The 22,870-nt window shown below is 44.9% G+C and overlaps 1 protein-coding gene across 1 annotated transcript in view; it reads right to left on the bottom strand.

Annotated features, from left to right (window-relative positions):
• LOC124862962 (rap guanine nucleotide exchange factor-like 1) overlaps positions 1-22,509 on the bottom strand; it is a 23,829-nt gene extending 1,320 nt beyond the window's left edge. The window contains exons 1-14 of the mRNA XM_047357173.1: positions 21,490-22,509; positions 19,289-19,599; positions 9,703-9,781; positions 7,544-7,721; positions 6,682-6,779; positions 6,349-6,461; positions 5,851-6,018; positions 5,679-5,776; positions 3,414-3,536; positions 3,047-3,225; positions 2,592-2,682; positions 2,358-2,408; positions 2,178-2,265; positions 192-256 (exon numbers count right to left, since the gene is read on the bottom strand). Of these exons, the coding sequence (XP_047213129.1) occupies positions 192-256; positions 2,178-2,265; positions 2,358-2,408; positions 2,592-2,682; positions 3,047-3,225; positions 3,414-3,536; positions 5,679-5,776; positions 5,851-6,018; positions 6,349-6,461; positions 6,682-6,779; positions 7,544-7,721; positions 9,703-9,781; positions 19,289-19,599; positions 21,490-21,689 (1,842 nt within the window). The 5' untranslated portion in view covers positions 21,690-22,509. The remainder of the gene's footprint in view (positions 1-191; positions 257-2,177; positions 2,266-2,357; positions 2,409-2,591; positions 2,683-3,046; positions 3,226-3,413; positions 3,537-5,678; positions 5,777-5,850; positions 6,019-6,348; positions 6,462-6,681; positions 6,780-7,543; positions 7,722-9,702; positions 9,782-19,288; positions 19,600-21,489) is intronic.
• Positions 22,510-22,870: the final 361 nt, after the last annotated feature.

Here is a 22,870-nt window from a genome sequence, read left to right as displayed (position 1 = left end):
TTAGACTTTTCTGTCACTTCGCTCCTTAACTGATGAACCACGTTAACAACTTTAGAAACATTAGAGTTGATTTGGCTGCATGGCTGGAAAATATTTAGACTCATCTTAAATAATTTACGCCATGATTCAAACATCTGAACACCAGAGGTCTTCATCGGGACATACCTGAAGTCTGGGATTAATAAACTCACCATCTTCTCAAAGTTGACAAGTTCACCGTGGAACGTCTTGCAACTCTCATGAAGAAACGTCAAATCTGTAACCGACACAAATCAGACCATTAATGAATCTCACTGATGAAGCAAAGCAGCACTTCGTCTGATGGGCATCAGAGTCGTAACAATAGAGGGTCAATGTTGAATGGAGACCCGTGAACAAAACCAAAAACTCCAAACCAAACCAAAAATGGTGTCTAAAACACAGATTAATGCAAAATCTTGGCTTCATTTGTAGGAACATGAAAGAGGTGAGTGATGGAGACACCACGCAGGTAAAGCCACAGCTAGAAAACTCAAGCAGAGCCAGAGACCAGACCAGGTGATAGAAAGTCTGTTATGGTGAAGCATCTCTGCTGTTTCACCTCAGCTTTATAAAGAACATCTCATTCCTCTCACTGAACGTTCCCCCTGGTGGTTTACTCACAAGAAATAGCTTCAGCTGCAACTTATCTTTCCTCAGTGTCTGAGTCAAATGAAAGAGCAGGTGTTTGACTGCAGTCTAATTGCATAGCGGTAGCTGTCATCCACCACATATGGACCGTCTTCAACCTAATGCCTTTTAGGACCAAATAACTCGTTGCTGTGAGAAATCTGATGGCAGCTGGACTTGTGGACTTCAAGTGGAGGGACAGGCGGTGTCCTCATGCATGGAGAGCTTCATTACTGTAGTGCAGTCAAACTCTCATCACTAACACAGACTGATTATCTGGAGAAAAGTGAGACTTTCAGCTGCTTCCTTTCACTGCTTTCAATTATTATTGTATTAATTAGTTGCTTTTTGTCACACAGTCTTTCCTCACTGTAGTGAACTACATGCAGACTGGTTCACCACCGGGAGCTTTTAATTCCCTCTGAGCGGTGCCGGTCTGTTAGGTCTCTGAGCTTCTTCTGCCTCAACAGAGAAATCAACACATGAATCTTAATGAGCTGAACTCATGTTTGAGCTGCAGACCTTCCTCTCTCTAATCTCGTCGTGGGAGGCCACTGTCATGCACTGATGCCTGAGTTTGGTGCTTCAAACGTAGTGAGATCACTCTCCTGCAACTTCCAGTTGCATTCTTGGATCACTTCTTGGATCATCAGATCCCTTGGTTTGTTTTAGGACTTTTATTTTGCATATTTTATCTCAAAGATGGAAATGAATTTTATTTTCCTGACCAACAACCATGAACATGTTTTTAATGGGTACTTTTTTAAACCCTAAATCAGAGTTTTTAACTTTTCACCCTATGAGGGCGTCAGATTCGTCTCTACAAAACACATTTTCCTTTTTAACCCACTTTCATCCATCCTGTTCTCTGACTGTGTTGCCATGGAGACAGAGTGCTTCAAGCTGCAGGAGCACAGTCTCCTGCACACCATCTTGGATTAATTCATTTGAGTTGAATCTATTTATCTGATATTTATTTACATAGAGAAACCTGGGGGTGCTTTGTGAATTCTTATTGAAAACATAAATTTCTTCAGATATGAAAATAATAAAAACTTTCGCTTCCATTTCTTTTCCCTTTTAGGTCCAGCTTAACTTCAACTGATGCTAACGGGGCAGAGAACGTTTCTGCCAGAGCTCCTCACAGTTCTTCAGAGATTCTCACAAACCTACAGGAGAGGAGACTCTTTGATGCAGACGAACCTTTGTGTGTGTGTGGGACTGTTTTGCAGAAGAACAAAGAGCCGATTGGCCAGCAGGTCTAATTAACCACATCTAGTCCTCAGCTGGAGGCCAACACAGTCCCAGTGGAGCCGCAGTTACCTGAGAATGAACCGACCACTCTGCAAAAGTCCAACTGATGAACCTCTGAGATGAAACAACTGCAGGAATAACGTCTGTGTTGCATCTCCCAGCAGAGCAGAATTTAACTGCCCCTGATTGCTTCTTAGATGTACAGTACAACAGATCAGATGTTTGTCATTTTATCCTTCAGGCTTCAAAGTAACCAGCAGCAGCACAAAAATCACCTTTTAGCAGCAGTGGGGTGAATGGGATCAGTGGGGGTCTCAGGCTGGTGATCAGGTCTCTGTAGCTTTTGTGGTTCCTGGAGGGGTCCTGGAGGAGAAAAAGGCCAGAGATGAGCATCATCTTTGAGAACCAGGGCAGTTCTGATTGGTGCAGACTGAGCAGTAATGTGGATTACTCACAGCGATGCTTTCAAACTGCTGAAACTGCTTCCTGAACTTCCCTGGAAGACCCTGGACACAACAGAACAGAATTCATTATGGAATCAGACAGAGGATCTGTCTGCTCTGGTTCTGTTTGAAGGAACCAGTTTGTTTCCTCCAGCAGTGGGTTTGTGTTAGTTTCAAAGAACCCAGCTGTTTAATTAGAGCATTTTTACTCATTTGGTCTCTGGTTTTGGTCTCATCGGGTCGTACCTCCCAGGTGAGCCTCAGTCTGCTGACAGCCGGGTTATCCAGTCCCAGAACCACAGCCAGGAACGACAGCAGGTCCTGCTGCTGTTTGCAGCTGAAACACAGAGAAGAAATGTGTCATTTTACATCCTTAACACTGGTAGGCAGCAGAGAGCTACTGAATGACCAGTTTATGCCTGATACTGATCCCTGTGTTAGTCTGAGAAGACACACCAAAAACAGAATAGGATCTCATCTGAGATCCTATTCTGAAAAGCTGCAGTAATCAGGTTTGTCTCTGTGGGAGACATATTTAATCATGACATATTTCATAAAATCAAATTCAGGAAATGGAAAATATTTAAATCTGCTGATCACTATAAAAGGAAAATGTTTTCATTTTTATAATATTTTATAGCGTGTGCCCCATATGGTCTCCTGCCGGTCCATAATGTGTGACATGGAGCGTTCGGACTCACAGTGCTGCGATCTTGATGAACTTGCGCAGCAGCTGGATCCTCTTCGGCAGCGACTGGCACTGCAGAATTTCCGTGGCGACCCAGTGCTGCACCTCGCTGCAGCGCTGCAGTACCAGCTCCAGGTTAAGGGGGCGCCAGCGGGACTGCTCACCATGAAATACATAACAGATGAACTCCACCTACAAGGGGGCGCACATAACTTTAATCATCTCTTTTACCAACTGTGATCTTCACCAATCGCTGCAAAGTTCAGCTGGATAAAAAAGATGACATTTTCTACATTCTTTAAAATTTGCACAAGGAGCTGCAGATTCATACATTCTGTTTTATTTCATCAGAACATCCCAGGTTTTAAGGTTTTTCTCACCTCATGAACGCAGCTGAAAAGTTCCCAGTCGAACACCACCAGCTGATTGGCTACTTCCTCCGCCGACATGTCATGAAGTTTACTGTCACCAGGCGTCCAGTGGATCTCCTCAGGAAGAGGAAGCTGAAGGAAGTAAGAAATACGATTTTATTGTTGCACATTGAACCCAACTTCAGGAAGCCGCTTTACGTTTGGGAAATTTGGGAACTAACGTAGGCATCCCTCAAGGCTTTGTTTTCAGACCTTTATCTTTCTCCTAATTCAATCCTTCTTACTCTTTTATAAAAGTCTTTTTCATGTTTCTCCGAGTCTCTGTGATGTTCTGAGATGGTCTGGTGGTCTGACTGGGGTATACCACACCTTTATACCTTTCACCTTTCACTTTTTGTGGGATTAAAATAGCTTAGTTGGACTAATTTTACATTGAATTCTACAAAATAGACCAACCTCTGTTTGAGCCAATGGCTAAAATCTTCTGGACTGGGTTGATTCTACACTAGACCATTCTTTTTGTGTGGTTGTGGCAGTCAAATGTAGGATTGCAGGACAAAACCCCTTAATGTCACTGAATAACCTCCAAAGCTCTCAGTTTTACCCATTTAGATAAAATACACTAAAAAGAAGCATCTGGATTGGATGTAATGTGGTCATCATGGACAAGGACCAGATAAAGAATGACCACCAGAGGTAAGTGCAGTCTCAACAGACAGCTTCAGCTGGACATGACAGAGTTATGGTTCATTGTGTCGGTGTTTGTTTTATGCAACAGCACCACAGTCACTGATGATGTGGTGCTACATGTCAGGAAAATGACATGAAATGACCCAGCTAGTTAGGATCAGAGTTGGATAACATTTGGCATCTATGCAGTGAGTCCGACTCATCACTGAGCTTGTATTCATGTTAGAGATGCTGTCAGTCCCTCCTACAGTTTGATTGGTTCTATTTGCAGGATTGAGTTATGATTTAAGGGTAAACCAGGTGTCCATGAGTATCTATAAGTATTTAGGAGTATTTATGAGTATTTATGAGTATCCATGAGTAGGATGATCCTTGTCTTGAGCCAGGAACTCAAGTCTGTGGCATGGAGTGAGGAAGATTTGTTCTGTTTATAAAACTGCACTGCTTATACAATTTAAAAAAGTTTAAAAGGTCCTGATAATTAATATATGTTTAAAAATCTTAAAGTTTTGTACTGGGATCAATTAGGATTTTCTACTTTAGACCTGAGCGTGGTGGACCTCGTCATGTGCAGTGAGAAGCAGTTCACTGCAGAAGGCCCCTCCCTGACTGACCGTGGCTGAGGTGGGCTCGGGGGGTTACAGAGCACAGAGAAGGTTCTGATTCTCAGTCCAGACGCCGACCAGTTTTAAAGGAATATACCCCCATTACCCAGAGGCATAATGGGCCAGAAGGTTTCCTAGGAATTACCTCCTCCCTGGGGAGAAACAGTTGATTTTATGGTGAAAAAATATGGACCAAAAAGCACAAAGTGCATCAATGAATGGGTTAAAGATTTAGACTTTCCTGCAGGGTCCATTTAGTCTAAGGATTTTACAAAAGCATTGAGTTCATTCATTTCAGTCTGTAGTTCAACTCTTCTTTCTTTACTTTTCTTTAACATGTCACTGCAATGTACTTTTTTCCTCATGTAAAGCATTAAATTGTCTTGTTGCTGAAATGTTCTCTACAAATAAACTTGTTCATCATGAGAAGAAACACCAGCAGAACGTTTCAGTAACAGTCGTTAAAACTCATTTCGTCCATGGAAGAAAAACCGTCTGACAGGTTCAATCTAATCTTAGAAGAAACTCAGTTCAGTTCAATTTAAAAATACTTTGTTAATGCCCAATGGAAATCTTTAGTAATAGCCTGGAACTGATTTCATCCATATTGGACTTCTCTGACCTGATCTGACTGCATCTTTAAACTTATATGGTCCAAAAGATGATGATCTCTGAGTCCCACATACGGCTAGCACAAAGGTCATTTTGTAGGTGAAAGTCAATTCATTTATTTTGATTTAAATTTTAAAACTTTGATTGTAGAAACGTTCCAGGAAGCCAGAACATTTTAATCATTCAGAATCAGCATCAGAACCAGCTTTATGGGCTATGACTGTGTGCACAAACAGAATGTTTTCCGCAGGGATCAGCATGAACTGGATGACTGAGACGCCGCGCCGACATCTCGGATTTCATTGGCTGTTGCTATCCTACAATCAATCAACCTTTCAAAAACCCAATCAATGAAATGGATCCTCACCAGAGAGTCGAGTTCAGAGGGTTCACAGGCGAACAGGTGAGTGTTGACTCCCAGCGTGGTGAAGACGGCCTCGTCACTTGGACGAAACACGGCTTTCTCTGAAAACACAGCATCCATCAGCCATCAGAGAGTCCACACACAGCAGGAAAAACATCTTTATGGGCATACGGACCTCCAGCTGAGGTGACCGCCACCAGTATGAGGTTTCCTGGCAAAACTGGCTGGTCTTCACTGTACTGGAGTTTCTCTTTAACCAGTGCTAGAATCTCTCCGACCCGACAGGACAGGCGGCTCCGGATGGTGACGTATGAGTGATCCGGGGTGTACACCCTGCAGAAGACTGCAAACAGACACAAACATCACAGTGAGCTGGGAATTTCTCCTGAGAAATCAGTCCTCATAGAGGTTCTGGCTCCATCTACAGGTCGTCTGTAGAACAGCAGGCTGTCATTTGGCTGAACAACGCCTGAACGGCTGGCTTGTAAAGTCCAAACCTCAGATCTGTGTGTTTGTTCAGGGTGTGTTGACTTGTGATTTGTTTATCCCGACCACAGATTGCAGCTGTGTTTGCATTTCAATTGTGAGTGCGTGTGTTTACAGATCACAGTGCAGCACAGCTTTTGTATTGCAAGTGTGTGTTCATGTTTGCAGGTATCTGTGGGCGTCGTACTTTCGTCTGAGCCTCTGAAGGCCTCACGGGGCTGCAGGCAGGCGTCGATACGTCTGAAGTGTCTGAACAGCGGACGGACCTGCTTCTTCCTGCTCTCCTTCTCCTCGTTGGAGCTGGAGACACAAATATACCCAAAATAAAAGGCAAGACAGCACAGAAACCTGTGATAAATATCTGACAAATACAGCATGTGGAATATTAATTCAGATGGTTCAGCCAAAAAGCTGCTAAGAAACGTTCTGAGCCACAGTGATCTTGCATCTTCAGAGCTCCTCAGCTATGATGGATGGTTCATCACGTTCTGGCTCAAAGCGCTCTGTGTGTGAGTCTTACGGGCAGTGTAAGATCTCAGTCCATCGCTGCAGCTTGAGGACGTCCTCCACCAGCTCAGGATACTGGGTCAGCTCCTGAATCGCACACATGTACAGCTCCTGCACACAAATGCAACAAACAGACTCACAATCTGCAGGGACTCATCATTAGGACCCAACGCCAGCAGCAGCTCAGGTTCAGCTGTTTTCTTTCAGTTTAGGGGAATTCTGTCTGCTTCCTGTTCAGGCCAACGGCCTTCCCAGAATCAGGTCCCGGTCCTGGAGATTCCCATCAGGCCGTTACCGTGAATGCAGGGGGTGACTGATAATTATCAGGAAGTCAGACATGTTGAGGCCTGATTGTGTCTCGTTCTTTGAGACAGTTTACACGCTGATTACGTAGTTTTACTCAAAGGCTGCAATCGGGAAAGAGTTTCCTGTTGTTGGTCTGGAACAAGCACAATATCCAAGGAGCTGTTAGCAGTAAACCCGGATGCTAAACAGGGAATAGCGAAAGAGTCCAGCCTAAAACAAATCTGCAGCAGATGAGCGTCCATCACAAGACATTTCCTCAATGAGAAGAAAAACCTCAGGATTCACCTGGGTTTGAACGGGACAAACAGAGGCATCATGCATCTGTTCTGCACATGGATCGGCCTCCAGACTACAACGGGATGCAGAATCTTTGTTCTAATTTTGCATCTTTAAAACAGATTCTCAGAGAAATATTAATGCAGTCTGAATGGAAATGAATGTTCTGATGAAGGATTCACACTTTCACACCTAATCTAACCAACGCTTGGTCAGACTGAGTGTAAAGTCTGATGTTTAACTCTGGTTATTGATGACTACTGGTGTTGCACTGCTCATGTGTGAGTTGCTACCTTTGGGAAGCTGTTGCTGCGCTCTCCCTCTTCCTGCAGCAGCTCTCTGTAGGTGTCCAGGTACCTGAAGGCCATGTTCAACACCGCTTGCTTCCTCTCTGCGGCGCTCATCGCCGCCTCCGACTCTCCATCTCGCCTCTCCCCCTCTCTGCGCCCCCCCTCAGCCTCCAGTGTGAATCTGGAAGAGCGTTGCGTTAAGGAGGAAACGAGGCTGCAGCTTCGGTCTGAAACATGTGGTTCCTCCTCTGCTGCGGCACATAAAAACCTACATGCATCTTCTGTGTTACAGCAGGAGGAGCATCATTTTCAGCACAGAGACGCCACCATGATGACCCACATTACACCGCAGACACACAGAAACTCTCATCCAGCTGCCTCACCAACACACACACTGGATGTTTCATCCTCTGGCTCGCTGATGAGCTGCTTTTTCAGCTGTTTGTCTGATGGAGAGAATTTCAGCTACATTTCCCATGAAGCTTTGCTCTCCATTAAAAAGAGATATTCTTCAGGTCTATGGCTGTTTAATCCTGTATGGAGGACAGAGGTGCACGTGTCTGAATGAAGAACCTGAGGTCAACTGAACACATAATTTTCAAGCTGATCTTCATCCATCTCTTTAATACAACAAAGAAAGATTTATTCCCATCTATTTCTTTCACTGTTCTTCATCCACCCACATCCCTCTCTTCCTCTTCATCTCCCTGTGGGGGAGGATTCATGTAAAAACTAGCAGTTTTAATATCAGCACAGTCCTGAACTGAAATAATCAACTCTTTTTAATGTTAACACACCCAACAGAAGAATGTGTCCATTTCCTGCACCAGGCAACAGACGTCCAGGATTTCCAGGTCAGCTGACAGTTATCTGCAGATGATGCAGCCATGTTAGTTTCAGTGATCGGTGACGTTTGGAGCGTTCTGCGTGTGAAAGTAAAACAGTCGGGAGGATTCAGATTGTAAAGTTGTTTGCGGATGATGCAGTCGTGTTTAGTTTCATTGCTCTGAGACTTGAGGATGGAGTCATTTGAGTGTGAAACAGTTAGAAATACAATCAGCAACTAGAACTCTGAGGCTATGGTCACCATCTGGAAAGCTGCAGATTTTCACCTGCGGGTTTGGGGTGAGATTCTGGCTGAGGCAGAACAGATTCAGAATTTGGGGTGTGGGGATAAAATGTGGATTCACCAGTCGGACACATTTCCATTCCTCACCTCAGTCATTCGTTAGGCGTAGTTCCTTCAGGGAAGGTCCAAACATGTCGTACCTGCTGACGCACCTGAAACCAGTCACAGTGTGTTTCTGATTTCCACATGAGCAGTGTTTGTACTACACAGGACAGTGAGCCATGTTGCATTACCTCCGCTGCCTCTGCTCCCCCAGAACATCAGCATGAACTTGAGCTGATGGCTGGAGGTTTGAACCTAACTCAGCTCTAACTCAGGCAAAGCCATCTTCCAGCAGGAGGAGGCTGGACACCAGGGCTCACCGGACACATCCAGATAGATGGGCCACATTCCCAAAGTTCCTTTTTTCACCTCATCTTGGTCCTACCAAGAACTTTACAGTGTCTCAGCAGGATGCTTGTGTTATAGATTTGGTGTGAAGAACTTTATGCAAAACCCCAAAACAGAACAAACACTGAAGGTAATTAGAGTTCATTGTCTTCAGGACACGGAGGGGTCAGGATGGATGGGTAGATGAATGAGATCAAAGTGTAAAAAAAGTTCTGGTTACAGTAAGAGTTAAGGAGCGGTTCCCGGATCTGGCTCTGAGGTAAATATCATTAGAGAGATTTTTTGGACGTGTTGTGCTTTTCTCTGGAATCTGAACCTGGAGGAATGATCTTTCTCTCTCCTCTGGAACAAAAACACACAGAGAGAAGGTGGGGCAAAAAACCCTCAAGAACAACCATGAAGCAGAGCAGCTGAGGCGGTGTCAGCCTGCAGGCAAAGAAGAGGGAAAATACAACTCGCAGCTATACAACTGAAAGAAAGCTGCTGATAATACCCTTAAAGTCAAACCTGCGAAGCTCATCTCTCATTCTGATCGCATTAAACACACCCATGCATGTACCTGGGCATGCACATCACATCGCAGCGCCGTCAGCGCATTCTACCGGGCTCACTGTGTGTTCAAGCAGGCCAAGGAGAAGGATACTGCTGTAGCAGGACTTGCTGGAGCCTGTCGGCCGTCAGGAAGATGGGATGTGTCAACATGAAGTCATCCAGCAGGGTTTCTGCACACAGAGAGGTTAAATATACACAGTGTACCTAAACGCAGCATCAACATTTCCATCTGAAACCAGAGGACTCCACCTGAACACTGAAACTCACCTGTGGTCAGAGAGAATACTACAGCTGCACACATGAATACAAGCAGCGCTCAGAAAGCATGGAGCTTCAGTTTCAGCCTGGTCTATTAAAGACTGAAACTGAAGCTCATTCATGATATTAAATCAACCAGGTGGAGACTGAGTGGTGGCTTTAAACCATCTAAACTAATTCAGACAGAGGCTCAGCGGTTGGACAGTTCTGTTTCCAGCCTCACGGGTTCCTGTTTTCTACACGCAGAGTGAATTCTGACAGAAAAACAGTGTCTCAGAGCAGGATGCAGATAAACCTTCCTCTGATTATATGTTGAGCCGTGACACACAGCGAGCAGAGAGACGACGGCTGTAATTTAAGATGCTGAAGCAGCGCGACGCGCCTCAAACCTGTGGTCACATTTACTAAAATACACTGCTGTGTGTGTGTGTGTGTGTGTGTGAGAGAGAGCCATGCTGCAGTGGGTGTGTCCAGTCCAAGCCCGCCTCTCTGCAGGCGGTTTCCATGGAGACAACACGTTGCCGACAGCGAGAGGATGGGGGGGATGTGAGAGAAGAAGAAGAAACTGATAGGAAGGAGAGAAATCACAGTGGATGCTGTAGGAAAACGGATCAGAACTGATCCGTTCATCCTCAGAACTAATCACTCAACATGCTCCAGTCAGATCCCTGTCCCTTGAAACAGAGTACCAAGAAATGTTTTCAGAAGATTCCAGGAGACCAGAGCAGGTGTCAGAACCTGGGCGTCAAATTTCCATGAACCTGATCCAAATCCAGTTGGATCGCGTCAAGTTAGTCCAGATTGGTACCAAACCCGTTTGAATTTTCCAGTATAGAATTCAAAACAATATAAACAAAACAGTAAATTCAGACAGAAGCATCTCTGGAAGTCCGATCTAACAAATACCGGTCCAGAACCAGTCCCTAACCTACCAACATCCAACAAGCTTAGAGACAAAGTTTAATACCAATAAAATGGAGTCCCGACCCAACAGAATCCACACATCAGTCCAGAAATTAGATTTCAAACAAAGAAGACAGAACATTTTCAGATAACAACCCGTTTCAGGATTCCGGTCTGAAAAAGTTCTACATGAACCAAAAACCAGTCCAATACCAGTTCAAATTAGCTCAGAACCCAGTGGTACCAGCAAAGGTTAGACAAATATAAGTGAACCAGCCTAAATATCCGCTAAAGAATAATTTCAGCTAAACTGGAAGGAATTCAGTCTAAAAATGTCCAAAATGGACCCATATTGTTCCAAAACCCGTCTAAAGCCGAGCCTAAGGTTCTTATTTAGATACCAGTAAATATCGGGCAAATGAGTCCAGACTGACACCAGAATTACATCCACACTGAAATTCCACATTGGTCCTGACCCAGTTTGAATGTCCAGAGAGAAACAGCCGTTTCAGTCAGTTCTGGTTCTAAACGCAGACGGGTCAACTGTGAACAGAAAGCATGTAGGAAACCAGGAGAAACAGACCTAATATGGTCCAAATCTAGATACGTTCTGGAGGTTTTACAGAACAATTTCAGATCAGTCAGGATTTGTTCTGGAAGGAGTCGGGTTTAAAAATGTTTAAAACAGAAAAAGTTTCTGGAAATTTTTGATCATTTTTCTCCTTTTTATTTATTTTCTTATTTATTTAAATTTATTTTCTGTGTTTTTTCCTTTTTAAACTTTGTTCTTATTTTATTTAAAATAAAAAACAAACCTTAAAAATTGAACAGAAACCAGTCAGAACCAAATCATGTAAAAATGTAAAGAGTAGTCCAACATGTCCACCCAGATCAGTGCTGACCCAGTCTGGTACCAGAACACGCTCAGCTGATCAGCAGTTCTGTCTGGATCGGGTGAGTCAAAGCTCAGCGCCATGAAAGGATTCGAGGACATCTACTACTGGACCATCTCAGGGCCTTCAGGAAGCTCTGCATCAGAAACTATCCCATCTCTGGATCAGCATCTCCACATGGAACCTTGGAAGACCACCATCAGTTGGCAGAACCAGCCTCTGCTTCCAAAAATGTCTTCCAGGGTCAGAAGGTCACATCTGAACTCTGATCAAATACACAGCAAGTTCTCTGAACCTGAGCCCGTTCCAGAGGGAGACATGTCTTCTGTGGACAAATGAGTCCAAGTTCCAGCTGAAGATCTGGAGGTCTTTCTTCAGGCCTCAAGCACAGGGGGGATCAGGGAAATCTGACAACATCGACCACAGAGTGTGGAACAGATCTTACCGACTTGCACCGACACCAAACCAGGACAGCAGGAATGATCAGGACCAGACTGCAGACCCAACCGGGTCAGAGATTATCAGAAAATGAAAAGAAGAACTTCCTGATTCCTTTATCACAGATGATTAAAGTCAAACCAGCACTCAGATCCCAGGATCCGCAGAGAGGAACGATGGTGAGAAACAGAGAGGAAGAGTGAGATGGTGGGAGGAAGAGGAGGAGGAAGAGAGAGCAGCTGAAGCCGACAGGGATGAAGAAACGCTGTGATGGGCTGCAGGCCAGAGAAGAACTGAAGGAGTGTGAAGAAGCCAAACCGTCGAGTGAACAAACTGTCTACAGAAGTTCAGGAAAGGATGCAGACGAGCTGCTGGAGATAGTTAGATGTTCCCTGCAGCTTCACCTGTTTAAGACAGAAACATGTTAAACATGTTCCTCAGAGAGCTTCTGATGTTCCTCTGCTCCACAGAAGAGCTGCAGGAACACTCGACTCAGTTTACTGCATCTGGTCAGACTGCTGAGGAACGTTCTTAGAACGTGCAGATGAAAGTCTTTTTATCTTCACTCTGTTTGGAAAAAGTTCTCCAAACCAGTTAGTCCTGATTGTCCTCACTGTGCTGTGGTAATGATGAGGACTTATTTTCTACTCTTCTCCTGACTGATACCTTCTAACAATGAGCTCATCTGGGTCTGCTGGTACCTCGTTGCAAACTGTTGCTTCAGCTAAAGGATGTAAACGAGCAGAAGATCAGATTAGAGTGAGCGCTGATCCATCTGGGTTCCGGCTGATGTAAACAGATCCGTTTGTTTTCCTGTTGAATTATGCAGGAACTTTGTCAGATGAAAGGTGGAAAATATTTTCATCCCAAACAAACACGGGAATATTTCACATGTGGGCTTTAAAGCTGGCAGAGAAAGGTTCTTTCACAATGTGAAGCCGTGCAGAAAGGAGCGGTTAAAGTGGATCGGGCCGGAGGACGACACCATGGAGGGGAAGCTGCATTCATACATGGAAATAAGCGTTTAACCAGTGAAAATGTTCTGTTTGGCAGAGAGGCGGCTCTACTGTGCAGAGGTTCATCAGAACATCAGAGACAGAATCTAAAACTTTGTGTTTTAGAAAAGACTGAAGACCTTCCTTCAACAAGAGGTTTCGTGCCTCTTTACATGTTCATAGCAGGAGGTCCCCAGGGCAGACAGCAGGAGAAACCAGAACGAAGGAGAAAGGTTTTAAAGAGCACATTGTTCTGACCTCAGGGTCTCATTCTGAATCCATGACTGAATCCAGTCATTTCACAGACATTCATGAAGGGACGTCCCATTTTCCACCACATTTCTTTAAGTGCTTTCATCCATGAAGAACCTCAGGAAAGGTGGAGACCTACAGATAGGACCAAAAAATAGAATCTCTGATTCTGTTCTGATGTTTGGGTTGATTCGACCCATAAACCATCGTATTCTACATTTCTCTGTGTATCTTTGGCAGCAGCTGAACATGTGATCCCTCCAGCTGCAGGGATGAGGAGAAGTTGGAGGTTTTCCTGCATGTTTCCCAGCTGGAGCTTTAATTTCAGTGTTTTTCCTCCCACCTCCTCGGCTCACATTCTCTTTCCGCCTCCCACTCCTCCTTTTCTCCCAGCGTCTCACAGAGAGCTGGTTGCTATGTGAACAGGTGCTAAAAGAGCCTCTTCTGCACACATAACATGAACGTTCATACGATGCACAAACAGGACTAACGTGCAGCTCAGAGAGGTCGACGAAGAGGAGGAGGAGGAGTGAAGGTAAAAGCATCCAGAGAGGTAAATGAGTGGGAACACTTCTCTGAAGAAAATCCTCCTCCCACACACGGATCAGTTTGTTTCTTCATCCTCTGCACAGTTTTCCAACCAAGGGAACGTGTGAACTTCACTCAGATGGATTCAATCATCATTATATCACCAACTGCTTCTTAAACTGTTCTGGTGAAGCTCCAGCTCTAAGTGGCTGAATGTAAAGAAGATGGAGCAGGAGCGTGATCGTCATTGTCCCACTCATGACCCAGTTTGCACCAAGCTTCAGCTGTAGGACACTTAACTCTAGAATATTTTGGTACACAGAGAAGATCATGGTCCACCTTAATGGCTGCAAGGTGTAGAACATGCCACATCATCAACCCTGGTCATTTCTCTGACCTTTAAGCTCTGACCTTAGGCAGAAGCTCCTGGGACAATTGGATGGCCATTTTAAATATTTTTAACTTGTGAATAATCATTCTCTGAGTAGGATGATGGACTCCAGATAGATTGATGAACAGAAACAGCCACTTATTGAAGTTTATTCATTTAAAACCAGGATAAAAATGAAGACAAGTTAAAAGCGAGATAAAATAAGGATAAAATTAGAATGAAACCAAAATCAAATCAGGATTAAAGCCGGATAGAATCAGAGTAAAACCACAATAAAATCAGAATAAAGTTGGTATACAGACAGAATTAGGATGAAAGCAGGATAATACTGGAATAAAAGCTGGGTTCTCCTACAGTTTGGGTTGGTTTTTGTGTGACTGACGAGGTTCTGTTTGTGTCTCTGAGCTCGATGGTTTTATCGTGTCTAAAAGTTTAATTTTGTTGTTTTTTTCTCCTGCTGGACAATAAAACGACTGAAACGTCTAATTAGAGCCTCAGAAAGAGACTTAATTAGAGTTTCTGGAGGCCAAACAAACACACACACACACACACACACTTAGAGCTATGTTTGTGTCTGTGAATTTTCACCCTGGACCAGGTCTGAACCCCTGAAGCTGCAGCTCCTTCAGGAGAAACTTTATTTACCTTTAGCTCCATGGCGTGACAGCACCTCACCTGAACACCTGCCTGGACACGCCCTCTCGCCATGCTGGGCGCTGGTTACGTAACATGTTCTAACACGCAGCTTTTGCTTTCATTTAATTGTTGGGAAGCTGTGATATTCCAGGTATTTTCCATGCAGTTTCCAGGTGAACTATCTGTTCCCTCCCTGAGAACCCTGAACTGTGTTCTGTATTTCAGCTGCAGCTCTGTCAGGAAGTGATGTAATCAGGTGAGAAAATCCCACCTGCAGCAGGATCTGCCCTGGTTCTGCCTCATTATTAAAGATCAAACTGTTCCCAGCTTAGGGAGCCAATCAGAGGGCTTGATGTCACTGACAGAGGCCATGTCTGTGGAACACACACACACACACACTGACAGGTAACTGGATTACCAATCAGTAAAGCTTCCCAGCACTGCTGCAGGTGAGAAGTTCCCACGTACAGCAGGTAAAACCTGCTGAGTGAGGAGGCACCGTGAGGTAGAACCTGCTCTTCAAACCGTCCAAACGTCCTGCCTGCGAGCCTGTTCAGGAGACGTTCTGAGCTGAAATAAAAGCTGGATGCGGGTCAGGCTGTCTGAGAGGACCAACAGCCGCCGTTTTCATGCTGCACTGAGGGAAACTGAGACAAATCATCTGCTGGAAGGATCATCAGCTCAATGAGGAGATCCAAGCAGTCAACCGTCAACACAGCTCCCCGTAATAATCATATCCCATCACCATCATTCCCAATATTCCAGAAGGAAATAACCTGAGACAGAGGAAATGTCATGAGACTGAAATGAAATAAAAACAAGTTTTCAGCTGCAGACTGAGACTCCAGCAGAAAGCAGCGACTCCCAGAACTTGACGTTCACATACCGTCCATCTGAGGAACAGAGGCATCCTCTTGTCCACTTTAAGCATACACAGTTCTGGGTAAGGTTCTGGACTGAAACTGGGGCAAAGGAACCACAGACAACTGCTGACAGAGCTTCAGAAAGCCAGAAGAACTGTTTTTCCAAAGAGCTTTAACAGAACCCAGGACCATCTGGATCACAGCAGGGAAGCTAGAAGGAATGAATACCAGAGACTGGATGAGGAGACGGTTTGGAAACAAAGTCTGCTCTTTCGTAGGAAACACTGAGGAACTCACTGAGTGACTACACACACCTCATAAAATATTCACACCCCTGAAACTTTTCAACTTCAAATCCACAAAATATTTTATTTGACAAAAAACACAAACAAGATCAAATTCAGTGCAACCCATTGCCTTCAGAAGCAGAAGGTGATCTGCTCAGAGGAGACCAAAACTGAGCTTTTGGTCTACTTCTGAAACATAACCCTGAAAACACCATCCCCATGGTAACACATGGTGGTGGCAGCATCATGCTGTGGTGATGGTTTTCCTCAGCAGGGACAGGAAGCTGGTCAGAGCTGAGGGGAAGATGGATGGACCTGATCCAGGACAATCCTGGTGGAAAACCTGTTTGAGACTGCAGAAGACCTGAGACTGGGGTGGAGGTTCCCCTCCCAGCAGGACAACCACCCTAAAGCCAGAGATACAATGGGATGGTTTAGAAGGGCCTAGTCAAAGTCCAGCCCTAAATCCAACTGAGAATCTGTGGCAAGGCTATCTGTAGATGTTTAGAGCTGGTGGAGGAAAAAACCCCCAAAAGACCAGCAGCTGGACCTGCAGCTGAAGGTGGTTCTACAAAGTTCTGACTCAGGGGGGTGAATACAAATCCACACCGCACCTTGGATGGTTTCAAACACATGAATCTGCTGCTCAGGGTGGACACCACCTTCATGGGAATTTTTGACATTTGCTTGGACACTAAAGGATGTAGGAGGATGTAGGAGGTCCCAATCAGCACCATCGATCCTCATAACTGTTCAGAAACTGCAGCATGGTTCTGTTCCAGACCACTGAAGGAAGATCAGGAACACTCATTGGTCCTGCTTCACCTCAACAGAGCTGCTGCAGTCGGAAGGCTGTGAGCAGAACATGTACCTCCAGAAGCACCGCTAAAGTGAAGCTGAACCATCTAACTGAGGCTCCATCAGATGAATCTGAACATCTGAGCTCCGGCATCAGCGTGAACCTCTGATTCAGTCTGAAAGTCTCACTTTGTCTCATCAGAACAACACCAGCAGAATCTAACCGGGCTGAGACAGCCCAGGCGCTGATCCGATTCCTCGCTTACGACATCACTGAGTCACTGAGAACGACCAAGCAGAACAGAACTTCTGTCAACTGATGCCAGACAAGCAGAAGCAAAACACAAGAGCATGTTTATGAAAATAGATTTTAAAAATTCTTCTTTTATAGCAAAAAAATAATAATTTTACTGTTATTTATTATTTCCTAAATATTTTGGTGAATTGTTTTAGTTAAATAAATATTCCAACAGATTGAAGTTATGATGTATATTTCATATTCATAATTAAACTAACTTAACTTCAGATTTTACATAAATAATACATAAAAATGTGTACAACTATAATTAATAATTATATAACTACTGTATTATGCAAACAAAATACTAATATAACCATATTGATATATAATAATATCAATATTGTCTCTAAAAAACCTCATCGTATATAAAAATATCTATATTTTTTAAAATAAACCCAACTTTACCATTTATTTTATTTTGTAACATGTTTATTTATGTCAAATATTTTACCATAAATCATGCAAATTATTTATGCTAAAAGGTATAAACCAAGGTAAACTATGTTTCATATTTTAGTATTTTTCATGGTTTTACAGCTATTTAAATGTTATTTTTTATCCGGCTTGTGAACAAATGTACATGACTGTTTTAATTCTGCCTGCCGCACGTTTCAGTTATCCTGCTGATTCCTGCTACTGAGCGGATGGTTCTGTGGGAACAGAACTCGTCACGGCTCTGCGGCTTCTCAGAGACAAACTGTGAACGTCTAATGAACAGAACACGTTGCAAAAGAACCAGAAGAACAAACACAGCAGGCGGATCATAAAGAGTCCTTTGTGAGAGTTTGTAAATGGGAGTAAAATCACCTCCTGTTAGTGAGAAACTCAGCAAACTGTCTCAGAACTCACACCAACTAACCCTTTAATGAACTAACATTTCAGAAAGTTAAAATGACCATTAAATGTTTCCCTGCACTGAAAATGTTTCTTTGAAAAATACTTTTGAAATATTTAAATTATTACTTGGATTATTTTATTAAAGGTCAACACATATTTTAGATATCTTCAGTAAATAGTTGATCAATAGATGAATGATGGATTAATGGGTGGATGACTGAATGACTCGAAGTCCACAGTCTTGATGAAGATCTATACAGGTTTGGTTCTGAAAATTAGGATAAATTTATTATTTACTCAAAAAATTCATCCATCCATCCATCAGTCCGTCCATCCATCCATCCATCCATCCATCAGTCCGTCCATCCATCCATCCATCCATCCATCAGTCCGTCCATCCATCCATCCATCCATCCATCCATCAGTCCGTCCATCCATCCATCCATCCATCCATCCAGTCATCCATCCATCCAGTCATCAGTCCGTCCATCCATCCATCAGTCCGTCCATCCATCCATCCATCCATCCATCAGTCCGTCCATCCATCCATCCATCCATCCATCCATCAGTCCGTCCATCCATCCATCCATCCATCCATCAGTCCGTCCATCCATCCATCCATCCATCCAGTCATCCATCCATCCATCCATCATCCATCCACTCATCCATCCATCCATCAGTCCGTCCATCCATCCATCCATCCATCCATCCAGTCATCCATCCATCCATCAGTCCGTCCATCCATCCAGTCATCCATCATCCATCCACTCATCCATCCATCCATCAGTCCGTCCATCCATCCATCCATCCATCCATCCATCCATCCATCCATCCATCAGTCCGTCCATCCATCCAGTCATCCATCATCCATCCACTCATCCATCCATCCATCAGTCCGTCCATCCATCCATCCATCCATCCATCCAGTCATCCATCCATCCAGTCATCAGTCCGTCCATCCATCCATCCATCCATCCAGTCATCCATCCATCCATCCATCAGTCCGTCCATCCATCCATCCATCCATCCATCCATCCATCCATCCATCCGTCCATCCAGTCATCCATCATCCATCCACTCATCCATCCATCCATCCATCCATCCATCCATCATCCATCCATCCATCCATCCATCCATCAACTCATCCATCCATCCATCAGTCCGTCCATCCATCCATCCATCCATCATCCATCCATCCATCCATCCATCCATCCATCAACTCATCCATCCATCCATCAGTCCGTCCATCCATCCATCCATCCATCAAGCTGTGTTCTCCCTGCAGGGAAGGTCTTACCTGCACAGTGTCCAAAGCGTTTTCCAGCCACTCCATCCAGAACAGAAAGGGTCAGGTTGTCCGGAGTATCAGGATGAAGAGGCGTCCCTCCTCCTCCACTTCCTCCTCCTCCACAGCTGGTCTCTGTGATCAGACTGGCCTCAGAGCTCTGTTCATCGCTGGACAGAGATGGACTGCGGACATCTCCTCCTCCAGAACCAGAGCCAGAACCAGATCCAGTTCCAGAGCCAGAGCCATTGGCGCTGCAGGGAACTGAGGCCAGCCCAGTCCCCGCAGCTGACGGCCAGGAGGGGGGGTCCTCGCTGTCAGGGCTGGAGGGGTCAGAGGTTAAAGTTACTGAAACTGATGATTCCAGTGAGGTCCGATTTCTTACAGATGACTGTTTATTCAACTTTAATACATCAGAATCATTCAGTTTAACTCCCTCTGCAGAACCAAAGCATCAGGAGATGCTGCTTCAAACATCTGGAACAACCTCAGTTTGACATGAACAGCTAAAATGATTCAGATTTATTAAGATAAACCAAAACGGCATGAATGCAGGCTGGATTTATGATAATGTTAAAATCTCAAATATTTCTCCTGTAATTATTCTGTCTCTGACCCGGCCGTTAAACATCAGAATGCATCTCTGGGGCCTTTTCATGTCCAGCTTTCAATCATGGCTCTCCGCTGAACAACATTCATGTGTCCACAACTTCAGTATATCTGCTGACAGATAAGAAGTACGGTGAGGTACGGTGGCTGAGAGGGCCCAAAGCAGTGGAGTAGGGGAAAAGCGTCCCATCAGGTTTAAACATCTTGAATCAGGAGATGACTGTTGGTTGGCTGTTTTAACCACAGATATTTGGACAGAACTATGATAAAATACGTCCTGGAAAGTTTTAGCATCATTTAATCATCATCAGGGGAAAAATAAAACTAGAAATTCAGCTCCTGGATCAGAAGAACCTTCAATGCCTGGAGGTGTTTATCTGAACTAAAACTAAAAATGAAATCCTAAAAATCAACACATTTCCAGACAATTACAATTTCTAGAATTTCTAGACCAGATTTTGGAAGGTTCTGGTTTCAATAAGAACATGAACAAAGTTGGTTTTAACATCTGGATGTTCTGGAAACACGGTTAGATCAGACTTCCAGGTGGAGCGACTTATATCAGAACTTAGGTCAGTTCTGGACGGGATTATTGCACATTTGAAACTGATTATTTAAATCCCAGTTAGTGATCTGTTCCTTCTTGGATGCTTGGGATCTAGACTCGGTTTAGGAACCACAGGTCTAGATTAAGAGTCCAGAAAAGGCCCAAAAAATGACCGTGTTATGGTCTGTGGGTGGGTGAACATTAATCTCTGTTAGGGAAACTCAATGATCAATCAAGTCACTAATTTGAGTGAGAAAATTGACATCATTTAAACATAAATTCATGTAAAAAGTATTTAATTTCTTCAGAAAGTCAGATTTTTTAATTTTAGATCATAAAATAAGGAATAATTTCTAGAAATTAAAAATTTTTTCTCTGAATTTACATTTTTTACATTCTGTTTTAGACTATGCTGGAACGCAGAAACCAAACACAGTAAAACCGATGACATGAACCGGTTTCTGGCCAATCAGACATGGTTCAGCTCGTCACTTGCTGGCCGCTTTATTAGGAACACCACTTTAATTTCATCTCAGAATGAAAGCCTAACCAGCCAATTACATGGCAGCAACCCAATGCAGTTATTGACCCAGACAGGGTGAGGACATCGGGCTGAAGTTCGAACTGAGCATCATGAAGGAACCTAAATTCTGATGACCCGTCTTCTGAGGGCAGCTTCCAGCAGGATAGTCCTCAATCTCAATCCAACAGAACACCTTCAGGATGTGGTGGAACCGAAGGTTCTCATCATCTGCAGCAACTGTGTGATGCTTCATGTCAAAATGGACCAACGTCTCTGAGAAATGTTTCACACCTTATTGGATTCATGACAAAGGTTCTGGCAGCACAAAATGGTCCAAAGCAGCGCTAGCATGGTGGCCTAATAAAGTAGCCTGTGGTTAAGGTGTCAAGAGGTTTATTTTTTTTCTGCCTCTTTGGACCTAGATGACACCAAACTTTAACCTTCAGTTGGGTCAGCGTCATTAGGATTTCATTAAGATTAATTTCTAACATCTTTTTTGAATATGCTTGTACCATAGACCCCCCCGGCTCTCACCTGAACACCTCCCGCGCGTGTCCGCTTTCAGGTGAGGTCTCCCTGAAGAACGGGACGACCCGGGACAGGCTGGCCCTCCTGCGGGACGCTCCGGTCCCACCGCTGGCCTTGTCACCCACCCCTCCGAACCCCCCGGCCCGCGTCAGAGCGGTGGTCTGCTTCTTTAGGAACTTCTCCAGCGGTTTCATCCCCGCCGGCATGGTTCTTCTCTTGACCGGGTACCTGGGGGTCTGAGACCTGGGGTCCAGAGACCTGGGTGCTGAGACTTGAGAGCCTAAGATCTAGGGGTCCTAAGACCTGGAACGGTAGCTGTGCTGCTGCTGGTGGGGCAGCGGCGTCTACATCATCCGGCCCCCGCAGGTCGGGTCAGGGTCGGCAGGTGCGTACAGGTAAGAGCTGACCCTCCGGGGTTCTGTGGGCTGCTCTGAACCACCAGTCCGGGTCTAACCCATGGGTGAGGCGGCCGGTTGATGGTCCTCCTCAGCCCCCGGGTCTCCGCGCACCGCAGCTGCTCCTCCTGCAGCGGTCTTCAGAAACCCTCGGAGCGGCGGCGGATCCGGGCCGCTCTTCCCCCAACCTCTTTTTGGCTGCACCCGCCGAGTCAACTCGAAGCTCCGGCTCCGAGCTCCGGTTCCGAGGGCTAAGAAAAAGCCAAGCGAGAGCTCCTCCAGTCCGCGCTGCGCCTCTGTGGTTCTGGGCTCAGATCAGGATCTCTGCGGATCGCTGGTTCCTCCTCGCTTACCTGGAGGAGCGCAAGTCAGCCCGGTGCGTTTGGGTACGGTGAGTTTTCTGAGGCTCGCCGGTGGTTCTTTGGTTCTACTCGGATGCACAAAAGGTTCGAACGGTCCGGCAGGCTTAGGGTGCTGTTGGATCTCCGGTCCTGGTCCTCCTGGTAAATTTCTGGATGAGCAGCGATGAAGATCAAGCGCGCTCCCCCCGCCCTCCGCGCGACAATCTGCTGCAGTTGCGCGCTCTCGACACTCGCACTGCACGGTAGTGCGCAGGCACGGTGTCAAATTAATGGAAATGGAAATATCCCTGACGACAGAGTTGAAACACCGCGAGATTTCGACGTTAGAGAGCTTTGATTTTTTTTTATTTTTAATTTAACATTAGACTCTGATCCTGACAGGAAGTTTTCCGCCACACCTGCTAATTATTGGTGGCAGTGAAGTTACAGGGCCCAGTATTGATCTGTGTGCTGGAAGATGATCCAGGAACCAGACACCTGCTCAGGGATCAGTTTCTGTTTCACTGTGGCGGGGAGCAGGATGGGATTCCCCTCACCTGTTACCACGTAACAGCAATCACCTGTGGAATACCACACAGTTCTGAACTTGGCTCCGTGTTATTTTCTTCCGATAAAGCTTACATATGTCAA

This window comes from Girardinichthys multiradiatus, chromosome X, assembly GCF_021462225.1.
Source record: "Girardinichthys multiradiatus isolate DD_20200921_A chromosome X, DD_fGirMul_XY1, whole genome shotgun sequence".
Lineage (NCBI taxonomy): Eukaryota > Metazoa > Chordata > Actinopteri > Cyprinodontiformes > Goodeidae > Girardinichthys > Girardinichthys multiradiatus.
This window is presented reverse-complemented; position numbering and strand designations above follow the sequence as displayed.